The following is a 21334-nucleotide window of genomic DNA, read 5'->3' as shown; positions in this document are numbered from 1 at the left end:
TGGCATGGGACAGCCCAGCCACCAGCTCTGCGGTCATGCCTACACAACCCCAAATTACTGGGGTTGAGAACAGAGGAGCCCTGAGCTCCACAGGAGCCACTGGGTAAAACCCTCTCAGCTCTTGGGGATGACAGTTCTGAAATGCATTTCCTAAGACTCTGCAGCTGGTCCTGGCAGAGCTGGACACCGGTCCCCACTAGTCCTGTGCCACTGGATAAAAATTCCCTGTATTGGCTTTTCCTCTTCGGGTTTCACTCCACCTGTTTTGCACACCCAACCCCTGTGATCGCTTTTCTAAATAACACCCCCGTATTCAAGCTTTTGTCTTAGGCCCTGCTTTCTGGCACACCCAGCATATGCTCCCCAGTGGTGAAAACTCCAGGGCTTCTGCCCCAAGACCTCAGACTCCAGTGAGAGGTGTTGCCTCCCTCAGCATTTTTTCGGGTTAATTATATACAAAACCATTATATAATCATTGGTATAATTATTTATAATTGATTTGGGGGCTTAGGACATCTCCAGGCAGTAATCCCTCAGGAAAAATTATGAAAATGAAATGGATTCGGCATTGACTCAGCCTCCAAAGACCTGACAGCCAGGCAGAAAGTGGTTTAAATTTGACCAAGATACCAACACATACGAACGTTGTTCTCATTTTTGCACGACTAGGAAGATTCTATAGGGTGAAGGGTAAACTAGTCTATTAATCTGTCTGTCAACATAACAACACTGCAAGCATTATTAAGGTTAACTAACTGCAAGCTTATGCACTCCTTGCTTGCAGACGTAAGTGCCTTGCTCTGTAGCAGAACCAACTTACTTTCCTTGAGATCTGCAGACCACTGGCCTTGAGGAAAGAAGGACCAAACCTTCCCAGAAGATAAGTCCTGACTTTATTCAAAGACAGCTGCCAGGGACGCCAGAGGGTCTGTTCAGGTATCCACATGAGAATAACTGCCTGTGTACCTCCCTCTCCTACAGAGAGACACCCGACCTTTTCCCAAGCCTTCCCCTTAACTCCTTCCTGTTGCACCTGGACAGGGAAGATGTCTTAAAGACATTAGTCCACCACCTTCCCAAGTTGCTGGCTTCCTGGAAAAGCTAACCTTTCTCCCCCTCCCCCCCCGGCCATCACTTGTCTCCCTGATATTGATTTTCCAAGCAGAAAGCAGCCAAACCTTAGTTGGGAAGCAGTACTCTGTCCCATATCATCATCTGGCACATTTCCAGCAAGGCCACAGGAGAGAAATCAAGCTCATCCCGCAGTAAGAACAATCAACCACAAATTAGTAACACTTAGGAAGAAAAATATAACCCCAGCGAGAAAGGCTGACACAGCTAGGCTTCCCTTCTGTGGCTTCTCTGATTTTCTAGTTCCCCAAGTTGTCCCCGAGTCAGCTGCTACTGCCGTGTTCCCCAAGCGTTCTCCCAAGTGTATTGTGTTCAGGACTTAATAAAATTTTAGCCCAAAAATTCAGTAAAACAAAGAAAGACTTCTCTGTTTACAGAACAGGTCACCAAAAAACAAAAGGAAAACTATTACAGCAGATGGACTCCCTTCTGTACCCAAAAGCCATTTGAATCAGATGAAAAGGAAATCACTCTCAGATCTCAACAAAACCTAAGCCTCCTGCTATCCAAGCTCCTCAGATTATGAGTCTCTCAGGCCTGTTCACTCTCTGCTACTTATTTGTCCATTAAATTATGTATCATAAAACCTTGTGCTTGGGGTTTTGTCTTGGTGTCAATTGTGTCTATGCTTTGTGGAGGATTCGATGTCTGATGTTGGTACTTCCTTCAGCCAGGCAGGACCCTGCTCCTCACTCTCTGCTCCCGTTTCTTCCTTTCATAGAAAAGGCACTTCCCTTTTTTAATATATAATAATATTTTTTATTATATTATGTTAGTCACCGTACAGTACATCCCTGGTTCTTGATGTAAAGTTCGATGATTCATTACCCAGTGCACCATGCAATACGTGCCCTCCTTACTACCCATCACCAGCCTATCCCATTCGCCCACCCCCCTCCCCTCTGAAGCCCTCAGTTTGTTTCTCAGAGTCCATAGTCTCTCATGTTTCATTCCCCCTTCTGATTACCCCCCCCTTTCATTATCCCTTTCTTCTCCTACCAATCTTCCTAGTTCTTATGTTTCATAGATGAGAGAAGTGAAATAAGTCAAGCAGAGAAAGACAGTTATCATATCACCTTATATCAAGCTCTGAAGTATTCTACCTTCCTCAGTCCTTGTTATTGAACTGTTCAGGCTACTGGAAACGTTTATTATCATTTCTGACAGCAGGCACAACACTCTGAAGAAGTTTCATTCATTTCCCTCTGGTTGAAGTATTGTAAGACTTCCATCTACACAGTGGCCATGTGACATTGAGGGTAGACATCTTATTGACTAAATTTTGCCTCATATGAGTTCTACAATATGATGAACATGCTAGGACCTTCTTCTTTCAAGCTCCATGCAACCTCTAATACATGCCGTCACATCACATTAATTCTCTAGAGCAAGAAAGAATATCCTCGTACTGTAACGAATTCCCACATTGGGGCACAGGATCTCAGCTCCACGCAGCCCTGAGTACCCATTCAGGACTTCTTCCCGGGCACCCACAGAAATTGCCTTCCAGTATAAAACAGACTTGTACAACTAAAACCATTAACAGGACATTCTCAGAAGGTCTCCTTGTACGAGAATCTTGCCAAACAGTGAAATACTTGAGAGGAACAGGAGAGGTGACTCTGGGAGTTTGAACAAGTACAAAATTAGGTCAAATGCTTATAAACCTTTAAGCTCAGGAGCTTCTCTTTTTTCCTTTTCCTCTGAAATGTCTCTGAGTGTTACAGATGATGTCTCCTGTGCATATTCCTTGGTTCTTCATGGAAACAACAAAGTCTTCTACCCAAAGGTAAGGCCAGCCAGCAGAGAAAATAACATAGTCACTATAAATAGTGTCTTGTACTTTCCGTGTCCCTCCTCACTGTCCCCAATCGACACCTCCCACTTCCCCTTAAACACCCAACAACAAACGCACACTCACAGCCAGCACACCTTGGTACTGCATGCGAGTTGGCGTGCAAGTCCTTATTTGCTTTATGTTGCCTGGATAGGACACATTCCACCTTATTTCACAGGCACTCAGTGTGTATTTTCATCCAAAGTGCTTTAGAAACACATAATTTGGTCAACTACCATGTCAACTATGGAGAGACTATATCATTACTTTCATTTCAAAAGAGATGATACTCTTCCTTTGGAGATACTGAACAAGATCTCCTGTCCCTTCGCCTCTCTGTGCAAGATTTCGGCAGTCAATCTGACAGTCTGACACATTTCTGCCACTAGCCAATTTGCCCAGAAATTGCCTCCACTTAGCACGTTTTCCTCATCCACCTCACCCACCAGGGCTGGTTGTTCAGACAGGCTTCTGACCATGGGCAATGGTCATGGGCTCCTTCGTCCAGCACCCATATTTGGTCAGTTTGTCCCGAAACTCCTTAGTTTTCACTGCATAAATAATAGGATTGAGCGTTGGAGGTACAAGGAAGTAGAGGTTTCCAAGAATGGTGTGCACATGCAGTGGAATTCCCCTGCCAAAGCGGTGAGTGAGGAAAGAGAACAGTGAGGGAGTATAAGAGATAAGCATGACACAGATGTGTGTGGTGCAGGTGTTCACTGCTTTGTGGTGGGCTTCCTTCGAAGAAAGTCGCAGGACAGCCCGGATGATAAGCACATAAGAGGAGGCAATAGCTGAGATGTCTAGCCCTGCAACCAAAAAAGCCACCACCAGACCATATATTCGGTTGACTGTGGTATCCACACACACCATCTTCACCACAGCCATGTGCTCACAATAGGTGTTTGGGATGACATGATTTGCATGAAAAGGCATCTTCTGGAGAAGGACAGGCATGGGCAGAATGAAAAGGATGGCTCTCACTACACTCAGTAGGCCGATGAGCCCAATGCGACTATGGGAAAGGATGGTGGCATAGCGTAGGGGCTCGCAGATGGCCACATAGCGGTCAAAGGCCATGGTCATCAGGATGGCAGACTGCAAGGCAGATATGGAGTGGATGAAGAACAGCTGGACCAGGCAGCCCACAAAGCTGATCTCATTTTGGCCAAACCAGAAGATGCACAGCACCTTGGGAATGGTGGTAGTGGACATGCCCAGGTCTGTGAGGGCCAACATGCAGAGGAGAAGGAACATGGGCTTATGCAGGGAGCGCTCTGTGCAGATGACGAAGATGATGGTGCAGTTCCCAAGGATGGTGACGAAGTACATGGAAGAGAAGGGGATAGAGATCCATCTGTGTTTGTCCTCCATCCCAGGAATGCCTTGGAGAATGAGGAAAGGTGGATGACCCAGAGAGGCATTGCAAGCAGTCATGGGGACACCCTGGTGCAGTTCCTGAGAAGAACAATAAAAACCTTCATGAGCCTCAAACTGAAAAGAATCATGGGTTTCAAAGTAGAAAACAAAAGGGGGGAACATTAAGGTACACAAAACTTGTTCTGAAATCAAGGCAATATATATTACAGATCATAGTCAAATATTATATGCCTCAGTATATAACATACTGTGGTAGTCCAGTAATAACAATGTGGTCTTACAACATTAATATCTCATAGAATATATTCATTTTGAATATCTTTATTAAAGATGTGCTTAATTTTCACAAATAGACCATGTCATTAAGTTTATAACTAATATGTGAATATTTCAATGGGTATCCTCTGTAAGAATAGAACTTGAAGAATGTGAGACAAAAATGGATAGATATACCATGAAACATGACAGAATATTCAATACCACTCTCAGTAAACAGAAGATGAAACAGGTCAACAAAAGAGCTTTTCAGAAATACGATAGGTTAAATGCTTACAACAGAATTGTTCACCAAACCTTTAGGATACACATTTGTAGCACATAAGGGACTTGGAGGGTCCTCTGATGACAACTGTTCAATGAGTATCAAGAATGAGCAGGTGGCAGGCTTCTGGGCACTTGACACAAGGCTGCCAGAATGGGACTATGAAGCCCAGCTCACCAGGAACCACTCACCTGAATGTGAGGCAGCGTGTGGGAAGCTGGGCTCGGACAACTTCTTCAAACATGTGTGTCTGAGTGTGGACAGCTGTCTGTAGCTGTATGTACATGCACAACCATATGGCTCCTGGACCGCACACTCAGGGCCCTGCATGTCCCCACTCCTCACTCTCAGGCACCCAGAAGACTTGGTGTGGCCATTTTAGTCACTTAAGGAATGGCCCCCTGGGTGCCCAGATTAGCTCTTTGCCACTCCCTCCTTCCCCAAACACACACAACAAGGCACCACTGCCATTGTGTGCAAACTTGACCCTGGAGGTTTCCCTGAGCTCCCAAGGAGATGGGGCTGGTCAACCCTAGGGGTTCTGGGCATGTTGCAGTCTTTGGCAATAATGGATGAGCCTCTAGAGAGAGGTTGAAGTTAAAGCTGAATCTGGAACTAAATTAGGACCTGGGAGCTTGTATCCCCAAAGTCCTCTTTCCCAAATGGTGTAGCTGTGGGAGCCCAGTCAGTCCTTACTCTTTGGCTGGGGTAGTCACGCTCCTGAAGGCATCAGAGGTACAGCCCCTGTTTTTGGACACCCTGATAAAATACTGTTATCAGCTCTAGTTCTGTTGATCCTTAGAGTCTTCCAGGGTTTTTTCTGTCTTTCCCAGGCCAATGACAAACGTAGACATCTCCCACAATGTATTTATGCATACTCACCTCTCCTAAACAGCATCCGCTCAACTTCTGGGTCCAGATGTGGCAATATTTATTTATTATTAGTTCAGAGGAAGAAAGTTTGTAAAAAAAAAAAAAAATTCTGCCATGTCCATTACAGGATGCACAACACCAAACATTGTCAAAATCACGCAAATTCACTTCAGGAGTGGAATTCAGAAGGCCAGATTCTAAACCATGATGTAGTGCAAATTCTGTTTACAAACAGGCCCTGTAGGGAGTCTCTGTTCTGAGTCAGGTGTCAGCAGGAGGGAAGCAGTGGCTGAGGGAGGGAGTAGCAGATGAAGGGTGTGGAACAATGGATACATCTAGAGAAGGAATCTCCAAGAAAAATAGGCAAGTATAGGTGCATCTGCTCATAGACACATCTGCACAGCTTCCCCCGCAGTAAGCTGGTTCTAGTACCGTGCCCAAATCCTGGGCTCAGTCCTTCTTTTCTCTCTGCCCCAGAGAGAGCCTGATGGATAATAATGACAGGTAGGAACCAGCAAGACTCCACTACTGTCTCAGTTTAACATTCATGATCCTGAGAACTCCCTGCATACAATTTCTAAAGGATCTTTTCTTTTAGCTTCTTTGCCCAAAGTTGTCTCAAGTGCTGTAGTATTGCCCGGAATCTCTGACCTCTCAGTCACAAGTTTTAAGCTTGCTCTTTGGATAATCACACTACTCAGGGAGAGTAATTCCCGTCTGATTTCTCCCCAGCTACTGTACCCTGACCATTAGCATCACGTTTGTCACATAGAGGGCAGATCATAAGAGCCAAATAAATGAATAAGGGAATGAATAAGCCTATAAATAAATTCTTCATATGAAGTAATTATTGTGTCCTAGTTTATGAGATCTTACGTGGCTTGTTTTCTTGTGTTTATAAAAACCAGAAGCACAACTATATTTGAAGGCTATGTCTTCTCCTTCAGTGAATTCATAAATCAGGGCCAATCCAATTTCAATGCTTCATTCTTCTTGGAATCTTGACGAAATGATTCTGAAATTCAACTGAGAATGGGGCCCTAGGTGGCTCAGTTGTTTGTGCCTCTAACTCTTGAATTTACTACATTCTAGGGGTTATGAGCTCGAACCCTATACTGGGCTCCACCGCAAAGCCTGCTTAGGATTCTCTCTCTGCCTCTAACTCTGCCTGTCCTGTCTGCCCATGCTCTCTCCCAAAATACATAAATAAATAAATAAATAACCTTGAAATGCAACTCGAAAAACAAACATCAAAGATAGTAATGATATAGATAGGAGCTCTTACCCTACTAGAAACTATAATGTATTACAAAATGGTTATACTTGAAACAATGAAGCTATGGTGTGGGTAGGCTGATTATTCGAGCAGAATAACATCAATACAGATGCCTAAGTATGTATGCCATATATTATATGATAGATAATGTATCTGAACAGTGGAGAAAAATAGATTATAGATAATAAAATTATATTATATTATTAGAAATATAAAAATAAAAAAATCTGTATTTTTCATATAGCTCATGATGTTCTCATGTCTAGGTAGGTCAATATAGTGTTCTCTTCTTTTAATCTATGTTGGAAACGCAAAGGTGATAAAGGCTAATATAGCATGTATCCTATATTCACAATGTAGATTTTAAAAATGTTGCAAAAACAGTAAGTGCTTCCTGTATACTTTATTTGTGTGGCATTTCTTTTTCTTAGCCTTCAAAGATGAATTGTATCCTATAAGTCCCTCAACATTTAATATTTTTTATACATTTACCACATAAATGTGAATCCTAATTCAATGAGTATCGTGCCATACATTTTAAGGTCTTTATAAATGGGTTTATGGAATGCCAGCTTACAAACCTTGATTTTTCTCAACGTTGTAATTGTGAGATACACTCATGTGGATGCACGCATGCAGGTCTGGGGAAGTATTCCTTATTGCTATAAAAAGATATTTTTCACTACTCAATAGAGGTACTAAATGCACCCATATATTTTAATAAGTGGATACCACAGTTAATTAATGAAATTATTTGAATGAAGGTATTATACTTTCTTGAGTCGTCTTTGCTGAATACTTAGCTTTATGTATTATTTATAACACATTTACAATTATTTATAATTATAATGTTATTAATATTTTTATATAAAGCTGTCTTTCTGTCTTTCTGTCTTTCTGCTTTCTTGACTGGCTATATCAAGAAAGCAGAAAGACACTGGATGATAAAAATTTTAAAACATATGTGCCTTAGTGTGTTTTGTCATCTTTGAAGTATGAGCCCTGATATGACCAGTCAGGCCAGGAGCCACACAGGCGTGTGCTCCCGAACTCTCCAAGTGAGCATGCCATGGGAAGGTAAGTGGAAAGTCAGAGACCAGGGGCTCACAGGTGAGTGAAATCAGGGAAGGTTTCTGGGAGTGACCGGGCCATAGATGGAGTTTATGCCAATACCCAAGCAGAAAAGAGTGAGAGAGGCATCCTTCCCTGGAGCCATCTTGCCTTGAGAGATCCTTGTAGGTGAGGTGAGAGTCATCATTCCTACCTCACTGAAGTCCAGGCTCTGGGACTCAAACAGCCTCATTTTCAGAAGGGACATGAACATTAAGTTCATCTGATTGTCCTCTCCTCAAAAGAATTTTAGAATGTGGAAACACCTAGGACAACATCAAAAAAAATTCTATAGTCATTAAAAAGAATATTGTTTCTTCTATCCCCTCTTTACCTACAACTGTTTTATTAAAGACCAACGAATTTTGTGTGTTTTCTCAATTGCAATATGCATTTCTCATATCCTACTCGTTTATTACTTCATACTAATATTCACTGTAGCTATAAATTGTATCGGTAATGTTATGATGAGATTTAATTACTAACGAAATTACTATTTTCTTTGAAATTGAAGCCATAAAATAGATTTTGCACTAATATGAAATGGTCGCTAAGAACTAGTATTATTTAACAAAATGAACCAATAAAAAAGTATAATAACATGTTCCCACTTGTGTAAATGGTAAAGTATAACTCTATGTTCCATAGAAGATGTGTGAAAGTGCCCATGGTATGTTAAGGCTGCATTTTTCTTAACTTCACTTAGTAACTAGCCAAAAATTAGAATATCCTACCACCAGATTTATAGTGGTCCCCAACTATAGCATCTATCCAGATGTGGTGACCAAATCCAGTTTTCAGGATTCTAAATTCCCTAAACCTCAGAATCTGGCTACATTAGAATGGGCTAGAATTTCATTTTTTTTCCCTATCTGCCATTATTTATTTAATTTCCAAAACATTTCACATAAAAATACATTGAATAATTATAAATTATTGATGTAAGCCAGACATGATTTAGGTGCTTTACGTGTGGACAAATCTGTGATGTAGAATCTATCATGATTCTTATTTTCAAAACAATTCATGGTTGGATTTAACTGTCTACTTGCATTTCTTCTACTTTATTTTTAATTCTGTATAGTCAACATACAGTGCTATATTCATTTCAGGTGATTCAACAGTCCCATATATTACTCACTGCTCATCAAAATAAGTGTCTACCTTCACCTGCTTCACCCATCCCTCCACCCAAGACCCCTCTGGTAACCAAACACCAATTTGTTCTCTGTAGTTAAGAATCTGGTAAATGAATTCAGTAAGGTTGCAGGATACAAAATCAATGTACAGAAATCTGTTGCATTTCTATGGACTACTAATGAAGCAGCAGAAAAAGAATTTCAGAACACAATCCCATTTGCAGTTGCACCAAATATAATAAAATACCTAGGAATAAACTTAACCAAGAAGATGAGAGACCCATAGTCTAAAGACCATGAAACATTGGTGGAAGATTGAAGAGGACACCAAAAAAAAAAAAAAAAAAAAAAAAAAAAAGGAAAGACATTCCATGCTCAGAGATTGGAAGAACAATTATCCTTAGAGTTTCATAATGTTTGTGCTGTTTAAAATAATTTTTAAAAAACCTTTTAGAACATCTAAATACAAAATAATTGGTTTTGCCCTGAATATTGGATGTAAGCAAATGGCAGACCATTCAAATGAAATGGGATTGAAGGAGACTTGATACAAATTGAAATCATCTTTTTTCACCTGTCAACCATTGCTTAAACTTTCTCTCATCATTTGTATGCATGTAGCTCAGTAATCCAAAGTGGAACTTGCCAGAAATCAGACCACCTCTGAGACAGCTCTGCTACATGGGACTGGCATCCACAGCCCACAGTTCACAGCAAAATCTCCTGAAATGTGATAGAGATTCTTTCCACTGCAGTCAGCAGGGTTTTGCGAGACCTGCTTGACTTCACTTCTCTTTTTTATTAACTATTTGAATTAGTATTTAAATACTCAATTTCTGTCTTCTGTCCTGTATACATTTGAGAAAGTATCAAATCTGTAGCTTTTTTCCATTGAACTATGATACAAAAATGCTAAGAACGTCCTAGTAATCCCCAATATGGAAACAGGACTTTTTGTTCATTTATTTGTGCTTGTATTGAGCTTTATAAGCTTAAAGAAATTAATAAAAAAATAAAGTAATATCAGTCAAAAGCTGAAGTATTGACCACTGGAACAAGAGGCCCTTGGTGGCATATATTCAAAGTATCAATCCATATATATATATATATATATATATATATATATATATATATATCTCCACATCTATATAAATGTCTAAATATCTGTGTATGTGTGTATAGACATCATTCCCACAGGATCGAGTATTGACCTGCATGATACAGTTACTGACATGTCAGACTCCAAGACCAAAGAACATGATATTTTAAAAACAGGCAAAATGCAACAAGAGACACCCAATAGATTGATAGCTTTGGTTTGCTAATGTGAACTCAATACAGCTAAGAAGTTGTAAAGATGCTAGCATATTCTTGGGTGTAGTGGTCTATTAAAGCAGCCAGCGACATGACTGAAGTTTCAGGAACGTAACTTCAACATAGTTGTACTTAAATAGAGACAGAAAAACTCACCTAATTTTCCATTTTAAACTCATTGTAGGTATGTTTGGAAAAAGTATATGCAGCTTCAAAGTATGGAATTGTGTGTCACACAAGCAGAAATGAACTATTTAAAAATACAAACTAGGCAAGATGGTAGAAGACTAGGGAACCTTGTTTCATCTGGTCCCTTGAATTTAGCTGGATATCTATCCAACCATTCTGAACAACCATGAATTCAGCTGGAGATGTAAGAAAATGTATCTGGAACTCTACAAGTAGAAGTGATTGGTTTTTGCAAGGTAGGAGTTGTGGAGATGTGAGTCTGTGGGGAGGTACCAGAAGATAAACAGAGGGGGGAGGGAGCCTCCATAAGCCAGCATGGAGCACAAAATCAGAACCCTTAGAAATCTGCTCCAGTGAGAGACATCCCTTTCTGAAAGGGGGATGAAAAGGGCAGAATCCTAGGTGGGTCAGTGTGATCTCAGGATCCCAGGAGTCACAGAAGGAATGGGCTGCCTGAGCTAGTAGAGTGCCCAAGCAGTGGATAGGGGAAACTAGTTACCGTCAGCAAGCCCAGGAGGGACTCAGCTTGGGTTGCTATAAATTGCAAGCTGGGCCAGTTAGGGGACCTCTCTCTGCCTCAAGCACCCTGAAAAGGGTTGGAATGTGTGGGTCATCTGCCATCCCCCAGGAGGTGCAAAATGGATGCACCCACAACTGGACAACAGCTCTCGGGGTGGCAGCCATGGAAAGGACAGTAGGGCAACACCCAGCAGTTCCCTAAGAGCAGCTGAGTGGGATACGCACAGGAGCTCGCAACTGCTCTCAGGCCCTGGGCACACAAAGGGCAGTGATGTGGGTCCCTGAGACTCCCCCCAGGAGGATTACTCTTATGCAACATAAGAGTCCATGGAGTTTGGGTCCCACAAAAGTGAAGACTGTTTGTCCCAGAGGGTTAATTGAAGAGGGGAACCGCGCCTTTCAGCTCTGGGGTCGATGATCAAGGCACGGCCATTTATATTCTCATCCTCTAAAAAGATGCAGAAAGCCTCCAGCAAAAAAAATCACATAGAGCATCAGCTTAAAATTAGCACATCCCCCTGGCAAGGAGTGGTGCAAATCCGCCCAAGCAAAGATACCTGGGAAGCAGCAAAGCAGCCCCTCCCCCAGAAGACAATCTGGAAGAATAGGCACAAACTAGGTTATGGATCCCACAAGACTGTAACACTCCAGCACCAGGGGATAATAGTTTATTCAGCTTGACGTATTTTCTCAAAATTCAGTTATCTTTCAGTCTAAAATTTTCTATTTCTTTTTTTTTTACTATTCCCATTTCAACTAGTTTCTTATTTTACTAACTTATGTTTTTAAGTTACTTTTAAACTTTTATTTTTTACCTCTACGTGTAATAGATATATGCTTCATTTTAGTCCTTTTTTTCATTCTTCGATTTTATTTTTGTAAATAGATAAGTTTTGCTTTCTTTGCAATTTTTGGAGGTACTATCTTCTAACTCACAGACCAAAATTCACTCAGGAACAAGTGGATCCCCCTGCTTTGTCCACCCTGCAAGACTATAGTCTCTCCCCCCAACAGTTTATTTTTTTCCTCCTTTGCTTGTTCTGTTTTGCTTTTTGATCACTTTTCTGTTTGGTTTCCAAACACTTCAGATTTGTCTAGGGTATATTTTCCTTGGATCAGGGTTGATATTTTGGACTCTGCTCACTTGCTCACCCATTCTTCTGTGGGCACAATGACTAGAAGGAGGAATTCACCACGAAAGAAAGAACTAGATGTAATGTTCTCTGCCACAGAGCTAAGCGATACGGATATAAGTAAGATTTCAGAAATGGAATTCAGGATAGCAGTTTTAAAGTTAAAAGCTGGGCTTGAAAAAAGCATAAAAGACAGTAGAGAATCTCTAAGAGCAGAAATGAGGTCTGATCAGGCCAAACTTAGAAATGCTATAATTGAGATGCAGTCTAAATTGGATACTCTAACAGCTAGGGTGAATGAGGCCGAAGAAAGAACAAGAGTTCTATCCCCAAAAACAAGAGTCCCAGGGTCTTTCCCTTGGCTTCTCAAGGGAATTCTACCAAACATTTAAAGAAGAAATAATACCTATTCTACTGAAGCTGTTTCAAAAGAAATAGAAATGGAATGAAAACTCCCAAACTCATTCTATGAGGCCAATATTACCTTGATTCCCAAACTCATTCTATGAGGCCAATATTACCTTGATTCCCAAACCAGGTAAAGACCCCATCAAAAAGGAGAGTTACAATCCAATATCTCTGGTGAATACTGATGCCAAAATCATCAACAAGATCCTAGCTGTAGGATCCAACAGCACATTAAAAGGACTATCCATCATGACCAGGTGGGATTTATCTTAGGATGCAAGGGTAGTTCAATGTTTACAAATCAGTGAGATAGAACACATTAATAAGAGAAGAGACAAGAACCATATGATCCTCTCAATAGATGCAGAAAAAGCATTTGACAAAATACAGCATCCTTTCTTGAATAAAATTCTTCACAGAGTAGGGAAAGAGGGAACATATCTCAATATCATAAAAGCCATCTATGAACAGCCCACAGAGAATATCATTCTCAATGGGGAAGAACCAAGAGGTTTTCCCCTAAGGTCAGAAACACGACAGAGATGCCCAGTCTCACCACTATTGCTCAGCATAGTCCTTGAAGTCCTACCTTCAGCAATCAAACAACAAAAAGAAAGAAAATGCATTCAAACTGGCAAAGAAGAAGTCAAACTCTCACTCTTTGAGGATGATATGACACTTTATGTGGAAAACCCATAAGACTCCACACCAAAATTGCTAGAACTCATACAGCAATTCAGCAATGGGGCAGGATACAAAATCAATACACAGAAATCAGTTGCATTTCTGTACATTAACAATGTGACTGACGAAAGAGAAATTAAGGAATCAAATCCATTTAAAATTGCACCAAAAACCATAAGATTCCTAGGAATCAACCTAAACAAAGAGGTAAATTATCTGTACTCTAAAAACTACAGAACACTTATGAAAGAAATTGAGGAAGACACAAAGAGATGGAAAAATATTCCATGCTCATGGATTGGAAGAATAAACATTGTTAAAATCTCTACGCTACCCAAAATCTACCCATTCAATGCAATCCTTATCAAAATACCATCGATATTTTTCACGGTTGTGGAACAAACAATCCTAAAATTTGTATGGAACCAAAAAAGACCCCAAATAGGCAGGGGAATGTTGAAAAAGAAAATCAAAGCTGGCGGGATCTCAATGCCTGACTTCAATCTGTATTACAAAGCTGTGGTCATCAAGACAGCATGGTACTGGCACAAAAACAGACACATAGATCAGTAGAATAGAATACAGAACCCAGAAATGGACCTTAAACTCTATGGTCAACTAGTCTTTGACAAAACAAGAAAGAATATCCAATGGAAAAAGGACAGTCTCTTCAATAAGTGGTGCTGGGGATATTAGACAGCTATGTACAGAAGAATGAAACCGAACCATTCTCTTACACCATACACAAAGATAAACTCAAGATGGATGAAAGACCTAAATGTGAGACAGATCCCTCAAAATCCTAGAGGAGAACACAGGCAATAACCTCTTAGACCTCAGCTGTAGCAACTTCTCGCAAGACATGTCTCTAAAGGCAAGGGACACAAAAGCAAATATGAACTTTTGGGACTTCAACAAGGTAAAATGCTTCTGCACAGAAAAGGAAACAGTCAACAAAACTAAAGGCAGCCTATAGAATGGAAGGAGATATTTGCAAATGACAGAGAAAGAGCTGGTATCCACGATCTGTAAGGAACCAATTAAACTCAACACTCAAAAAACAAATAATCCAGTCAAGGAATGGGCAGAAAATACGAACAGACACTTCTCCAAAGAAGATACAAATGGCCAACAGACATATGAAAAAACATTCCACATCACTAGTTATCAGGGAAATACAAATAAAAACCACAATGAGATACCACCTTACACCCATCAGAATGGCTAAAATTAACAAGACAGAACAACAGACATTGGCGAGGATGTGGAGAACGGGGAATGCTCTTACACTCTTGGTGGGAATGCAAGCTAGTCTAGCCATTCTGGAAAACAGTATGGAAGTTCCTCAAGAAGTTAAAAATAGAGCTACCCTACAACCCAGCATTTGTACTACTGGGTATTTACCCCAAAGATACATACGTAGTGAAAAGAAGGGGCACCTGCACCCCAATATTCATAGCAGCATGTCCACAATAGACAAATTGTGGAAGGATCCGAGATGTCCTTCAACATATGAATGGATAAAGAAGATGTGGTCCATATATACAATGGAATATTGCTCAGCCATCAGAAAGGATGAATAGCTACCATTTACATCAATGTAGATGGAACTGGAGGGTATTATGCTAACTGAAATAAGTCAATCAGAGAAAGACAATTATACGGTTTCACTCCTATGTAGAATATAAGGAATAGCACAAAGGGTCATAGGGAAAGGGAGGGAAACTGGATGGGAAGAAATTAGAGATGGAGACAAACCATGAGAGACTTCTGACTCTGGGAAACAAACGGTGCGTTGAGGAAGGAGAGTTGGGTGGGGAGATGGAATAACTGGGTGATGGGCATTAAAGAGAGCACATGATGTGATGAGCACTGGGTGTTATGCACAACTGATCAATCACTGACCACTACATTAGAAATTAAAGATGTACTGTATGTCAGCTAACTGAATATAAATTTAAAAAGTACAAAGTAAACAAGCTCACAAAGCTACATTGGACACTTCAGATAAGAATGAAGAAAATGACCAAGGTTCCCACAAATGCCCACGTTCCTGCACACCCACGGAAGGCACTCAGGAGAGCCTGGTAGTGGTGCTTTCACCTCCATCAAAATAGAGCATGAGCTCACTATGGCCAAGTTCACAACGAAGGAAAACGTAGAAAGCACTACAGGAAAAGGAGCCCTGCAGCGAGAGAAGAAGCATGGTCTTTCTCAGAAGTCCCGGACAGTGAGGGGGGACAGGGTGACCAAAGGAGGGGCTCTGCCAGCTTCATCTGTCTCTATTCCTGGGTCGTTTCATGACATTTGTGTCGGAGGAGACTGCTCATGAGTAGGAAAGTGTGATTTACCAAAGAAACAAAGTAGAAACATCCAGAAATAAATGAACCAAAACAAAAACAAAAACAAAGAATATGACTGACAATTGGCCCACGTCAAGGGGCAGGAAAGCTAACTCGTAACTGGGAACAGCAGAGAAAGAAAATCAAAATCAAAACAAACAAAAAAACAACTGCGAGTAAAAGATCAAAGCTAAGTAAGTGTCTGGGAATATGGATGGGAGAGTCAGCATTGTGAGAAAGGGAACTATATCCAGATAATTGTATTTATGCATTAATATTTTAATATGCAAGGCAATTACGAGTACACATAGCACATGTCTAAGTGATTGACTTTGCGAAGTGACATCACGTGGAAGTAGATGGACAATTTTATATCCTATAGTGTATCCTACCACATTCGATTGCCTTTCCGAGTGCAGGTATTATTTTAACAGCAACAACGGAAATTGGGAGAGCAAGCATAAACAACATTCTTATTTCATTCTGTGTGAAAAAGAAAACTTGGAGAAAAATAAGGATTGAGGAGAAGCATGCACATCATTAGACACTCTTTTTCAGAGCTCTTTAAAATATTTTTAAGGATTATTTTTAGGGAATTTCTGCTCAGGTTGCCTGAGTTAGCTGTAACTGTGGAAACTGAGTTATCATAAAAAAGATAGATGATCTTATTACTAAAAGTTAGAAAATTCAGATAATAATTCTGTTGGATGGGCTCAAGATGTGAGCTCCCTGTTAATCTCAAAGTCAATCCTCAGGCTTCATGTGAGGCCTCAAGCGTGTGAACTGTTTCAGGAGATAAGCCCCATGTCACTTCCTAATGCCCTTGGTCCCACTTCCTCTTCAGCCACTGGTGCTGTGACCAGTTCCGGGCAGGTGCAACCAGATAGTGGACATCAGGTCACACCTGGTGCCTGGAGCTCCTTGGCATGGGACTTCTCCAACTCCATGGCATGGGACAGCCCAGCCAAGGGCTCTGCAGTCATGCCTATACAACCCCGAATTACTGGGGTTGAGAGCAGAGGAGCCCTGAGCTCCACAGGAGCCACTGGGTAAAACCCTCTCAGCTCTTGGGGATGACAGTTCTGAAATGCATTTCCTAAGACTCTGCAGCTGGTCCTGGCAGAGCTGGACACCAGGCCTCACTAGTCCTGTGCCACTGGATAAAAATTCCCTGCATTGGCTTTTCCTCTTCGGGTTTCACTCCACCTGTTTTGCACACCCGACCCCTGTGATCACTTTTCTAAATAACACCCCCGTATTCAAGCTTTTGTCTTAGGCCCTGCTTTCTGGCACACCCAGCATACGCTCCCCAGTGGTGAAAACTCCAGGGCTTCTGCCCCAGTACCTCAGACTTCAGTGAGAGGTGTTGCCTCCCTCAGAGTTCATAAGAAAGACGTTATTATAAAACCATTAAATAATCATTCATAGAAATATTATAATTTACTTATTTCGTAGTTAGGACATCCCCAGGTTCAAGTTCTCCAAATATAAGGATATAAGGAAAGTGAAATAAACCGGCCTTTATTCACATTCCAAATACATGATTGAAAGTAGAAAGTGATTTATACGTGACTAAAATATCAAACATAGAATCATTTTTCTAGTTTTTCCTGGCTAAGTATCATTCTATAGAGGTGACATAGGTCAGTTAACATGAGTGTCCTCTGTCACATTTCCAGCAAGGCCACAGGAGAGAAATCAAGCTCATCCCGCAGTAAGAACAATCAACCACAAAGTAGTACCACTTGTGAAGAAAGAAAAACCCCAGCGAGAAAGGCTGACACAGCTAGGCTTCCTTTCTGTGGCTTCTCTGATTTTCTTGTTCCCCAAGTTGTCCCAGAGTCAGCTGCTACGGCCCGTGTTCCCCACACATTCTCCCAAGTGTATTGTGTTCAGGACTTAATAAAATTTTAGCCCAGGGTTTCAGTAAAACAAAGAAACACTTCTCCTGTTGACAGAACAGATCTCAAAAAAAAAAAAAAAGAACGGAAAATTTTACATCATGTGGACTCCCTTCTGTACCCGAAAGCCATTCAAATCAGATGAAAAGGAAATCACTCTCAGATCTCAGAAAACCTAAGCCTCCTGCTATCCAAGCTACTCAGACACTCTGCTACTTATTTGTCTATTAAATTATTAATCATAAAACCTTGTGCTTGGGGTTTTGTTTCGGTGTCAATTGTGTCTATGCTTTGTGGAGGATTCGATGTCTGACGTTGGTACAATATTCAGCCAGGGAGGACCCTGCTTCTCACTCCCTGCTCCCATTTCTTCCATTCATAGAAAGGGCACTTCCTACTCCCTCCTCATTTTTTCCCCTGAAGGGTGTGCCCCTTATATCAAGCTCTGAAGTATTCTACCTTCCTCAGTCCTTGTTATTCTGTTCAGGCTACTGGAAACGTTTATTATTATTTCTGACAGCAGGCACAACACTCTGAAGAAGTTTAATTCATTTCCCTCCTGTTGAAGTATTGTAAGACTTCCATCTACATAGTGGCCATGTGGCATTGAGGGTAGACATCTTATTGACTAAATTTTGCTCATATATGAGTTCTACAATATGATGACCATGCTAGAACCTTCTGCTTTCAAGCTCCATGCAACCTCTAATACATGCCGTCACATCACATTAATTCTCTAGAGCAAGAAAGAATATCCTCGTACTGTAACGAATTCCCACATTGGGGCACAGGATCTTAGCTCCACACGGCCCTGAGTACCTGTTCAGGACTTCTTCCTGGGCACCCACAGAAATTGCCTTCCAGAGGGCTACGATCAACGAGTTCCAGTATAAAACAGACTTGTACAACTGAAACCATTAACAGGACATTCTCAGAAGGTCTCCTTGTACGAGAATCTTGCCAAACAGTGAAATACTTGAGAGGAACAGGAGAGGTGACTCTGGGAGTTTGAACAAGTACAAAATTAGGTCAAATGCTTATAAACCTTAAAGCTCAGGAGCTTCCCTTTTTTTCCTTTTCCTCTGAAATGTCTCTGAGTGTTACAGATGATGTCTCCTGTGCATATTCCTTGGTTCTTCATGGAAACAACAAAGTCTTCTACCCAAAGGTAAGGCCAGCCAGCAGAGAAAATAACATAATCACTATAAATACTATCTTGTACTTTCCGTGTCCCTCCTCACTGTCCCCAATCGACACCTCCCACTTCCCCTTAAACACCCAACTACAAACGCACACTCACAGCCAGCACACCTTGGTACTGCATGCGAGTTGGCGTGCAAGTCCTTATTTGCTTTATGTTGCCTGGATAGGACACATTCCACCTTATTTCACAGGCACCCAGGGTGTATTTTTGTCCAAAGTGCTTTAGAAACACATTATTTGGTCAACTACCATGTCAACTGTGGAGAGACTATATCATTACTTTCATTTCAAAAGAGATGATACTTTTCCTTTGGAGTTACTGGACAAGATCTCTCCTCTCTGTGCAGGATTTCGGCAGTCAATCCGACAGTCTGACACATTTCCGCCACTAGCCAATTTGCCCAGAAATTGCCTCCACTTAGCATGTTTTCCTCGTCCACCTCACCCACCAGGGCTGGTTGATCAGACAGGCTTCTGACCACGGGCAACGGTCATGGGCTCCTTCGTCCAGCAGCCATATTTGGTCAGTTTGTCCCGAAACTCCTTGGTTTTCACCGCATAAATAATAGGATTGAGCGTTGGAGGTACAAGGAAGTAGAGGTTTCCAAGAATGGTGTGCACATGCGGTGGAATTCCCCTGCCAAAGCGGTGAGTGAGGAAAGAGAACAGTGAGGGAGTATAAGAGATAAGCATGACACAGATGTGTGCAGTGCAGGTGTTCACTGCTTTGTGGTGGGCTTCCTTCGAAGAAAGTCGCAGGACAGCCCGGATGATAAGCACATAAGAGGAGGCAATGGCTGAGATGTCTAGACTGACAACCAACAAGGCCACCACCAGACCATATATCCGGTTGACTGTGGTATCCACACACACCATCTTCACCACAGCCATGTGCTCACAATAGGTGGTCGGGATGACACGATTTGCATGAAAAGGCATCTTCTGGAGAAGGACAGGCATGGGCAGAATGAAAAGGATGGCTCTCACTACACTCAGTATGCCGATGAGCCCAATGCGACTATTGGAAAGGATGGTGGCATAGCGTAGGGGCTCGCAGATGGCCACATAGCGGTCAAAGGCCATGGTCATCAGGATGGCAGACTGCAAGGCAGATATGGAGTGGATGAAGAACAGCTGGACCAGGCAGCCCACAAAGCTGATCTCATTTTGGCCAAACCAGAAGATGCACAGCACCTTGGGAATGGTGGTAGTGGACATGCCCAGGTCTGTGAGGGCCAACATGCAGAGGAGAAGGAACATGGGCTTATGCAGGGAGCGCTCTGTGCAGATGACGAAGATGATGGTGCAGTTCCCAAGGATGGTGACGAAGTACATGGAAGAGAAGGGGATAGAGATCCATCTGTGTTTGTCCTCCATCCCAGGAATGCCTTGGAGAATGAGGAAAGGAGGATGACCCAGAGAGGCATTGCAAGCAGTCATGGGGACACCCTGGTGCAGTTCCTGAGAAGAACAATAAAAACCTTCATGAGCCTCAAACTGAAAAGAATCATGGGTTTCAAAGTAGGAAACAAAAGGGGGGAACATTAAGATACACAAAACTTGTTCTGAAATCAGGGTGATATATATCACATATCATAGTCGAATATTATATGCCTCAGTATATAACATACTGTGGTAGTCCAGTAATAGTAATGTGATCTTACAACATTAATATCAAACAGAATATATTCATTTGTAATATTTTTATTAACGATGCTCTTAATCATTGTTCACAAATAGAACATGTCTTTACGTTTATAACTAATATGTGAATATTTCAATGGGTATCCTCTTTAAGAACGGAACTTGAAGGCTATGAGTCAAAAATGGATAGTTATAAATTGAATAATGACAGAATATTCAATACCACTCTCAGTAAACAGAAGATGAAATAGGTCAGCAAAAGAGCTTTTCAGAAATACGATAGGTTAAATGTTTACAACAGAATTGTTCACCAAACCTTGAAGGATACACATTTGCAGCTCATAAGGGACTTGGAGGGACCCTTGATGACAACTGTTCAATGAGGACCAAATAGAGCAGATGACAGGATTCTGGGCAGTTGAGACTAGGACCCTCACCTCACCAGGATACACTCACCTGAATGTGAGTCAGAGTGTGGGAAGCTGGGCCTGGAAAACTTCTTCACACGTGTGTGTCTGAGTGTGGACAGCTGTCTGTAGCTGTATGTACATGCGCAACCATATGGCTCCTGGACCGCACACTCAGGGCCCTGCATGTCCCCACTCCTCACTCTTGGGCAACCAGAAATCCTGGTATGGCCCTTTAAGTCACCTAAGGAAAGGCCCCCCAGGTGTCCAGAATTACCTCTTTGCCACTCCCTCCTTCCCCAA

The 21334-nt window shown here is 41.7% G+C and overlaps 2 protein-coding genes across 2 annotated transcripts; both read right to left on the bottom strand.

The window, feature by feature from the left end:
- Positions 1 to 3427: 3427 nt before the first annotated feature.
- Positions 3428 to 16859, bottom strand: LOC113249817 (olfactory receptor 52P1-like). Its single transcript, XM_057316629.1, has 3 exons — positions 16781 to 16859; positions 8303 to 8385; positions 3428 to 4426 (listed from the first exon to the last, which is right to left on the bottom strand). Exons 1-3 carry the CDS (start codon positions 16857 to 16859, stop codon positions 3428 to 3430), a joined length of 1161 nt encoding a protein of 386 aa, XP_057172612.1.
- A 2583-nt stretch (positions 16860 to 19442) lies between these two features.
- LOC113249818 (olfactory receptor 52E4-like) lies at positions 19443 to 20420 on the bottom strand. Its single transcript, XM_026491262.3, has one exon. The coding sequence runs from the start codon at positions 20418 to 20420 to the stop codon at positions 19443 to 19445; it is 978 nt and encodes a 325-aa protein (XP_026347047.2).
- Between the last annotated feature and the right edge of the window lie 914 nt (positions 20421 to 21334).

The sequence above is a fragment of the Ursus arctos genome, unplaced genomic scaffold (genome assembly GCF_023065955.2).
Source record: "Ursus arctos isolate Adak ecotype North America unplaced genomic scaffold, UrsArc2.0 scaffold_22, whole genome shotgun sequence".
Taxonomy (NCBI): Eukaryota; Metazoa; Chordata; class Mammalia; order Carnivora; family Ursidae; genus Ursus; species Ursus arctos.
This window is presented reverse-complemented; position numbering and strand designations above follow the sequence as displayed.

Bases quoted from the DNA above. Each gene is read 5' to 3' on its own strand.
- LOC113249818 (XM_026491262.3), bottom strand. From the start codon at position 20,420: ATGACTGCTTGCAATGCCTCTCTGGGTCATCCTCCTTTCCTCATTCTC.
- LOC113249817 (XM_057316629.1), bottom strand. From the start codon at position 16,859: ATGACTGCAGAGCCCTTGGCTGGGCTGTCCCATGCCATGGAGTTGGAG. The intron at 8,386-16,780 runs GTGTGACCTGAT...AATTCTTTTGAG, and splicing joins CAAGGAGCTCCAGGCACCAG to GAGAGGACAATCAGATGAAC. The intron at 4,427-8,302 runs GTAGGAATGATG...TGTTCTTCTCAG, and splicing joins AGAGCCTGGACTTCAGTGAG to GAACTGCACCAGGGTGTCCC.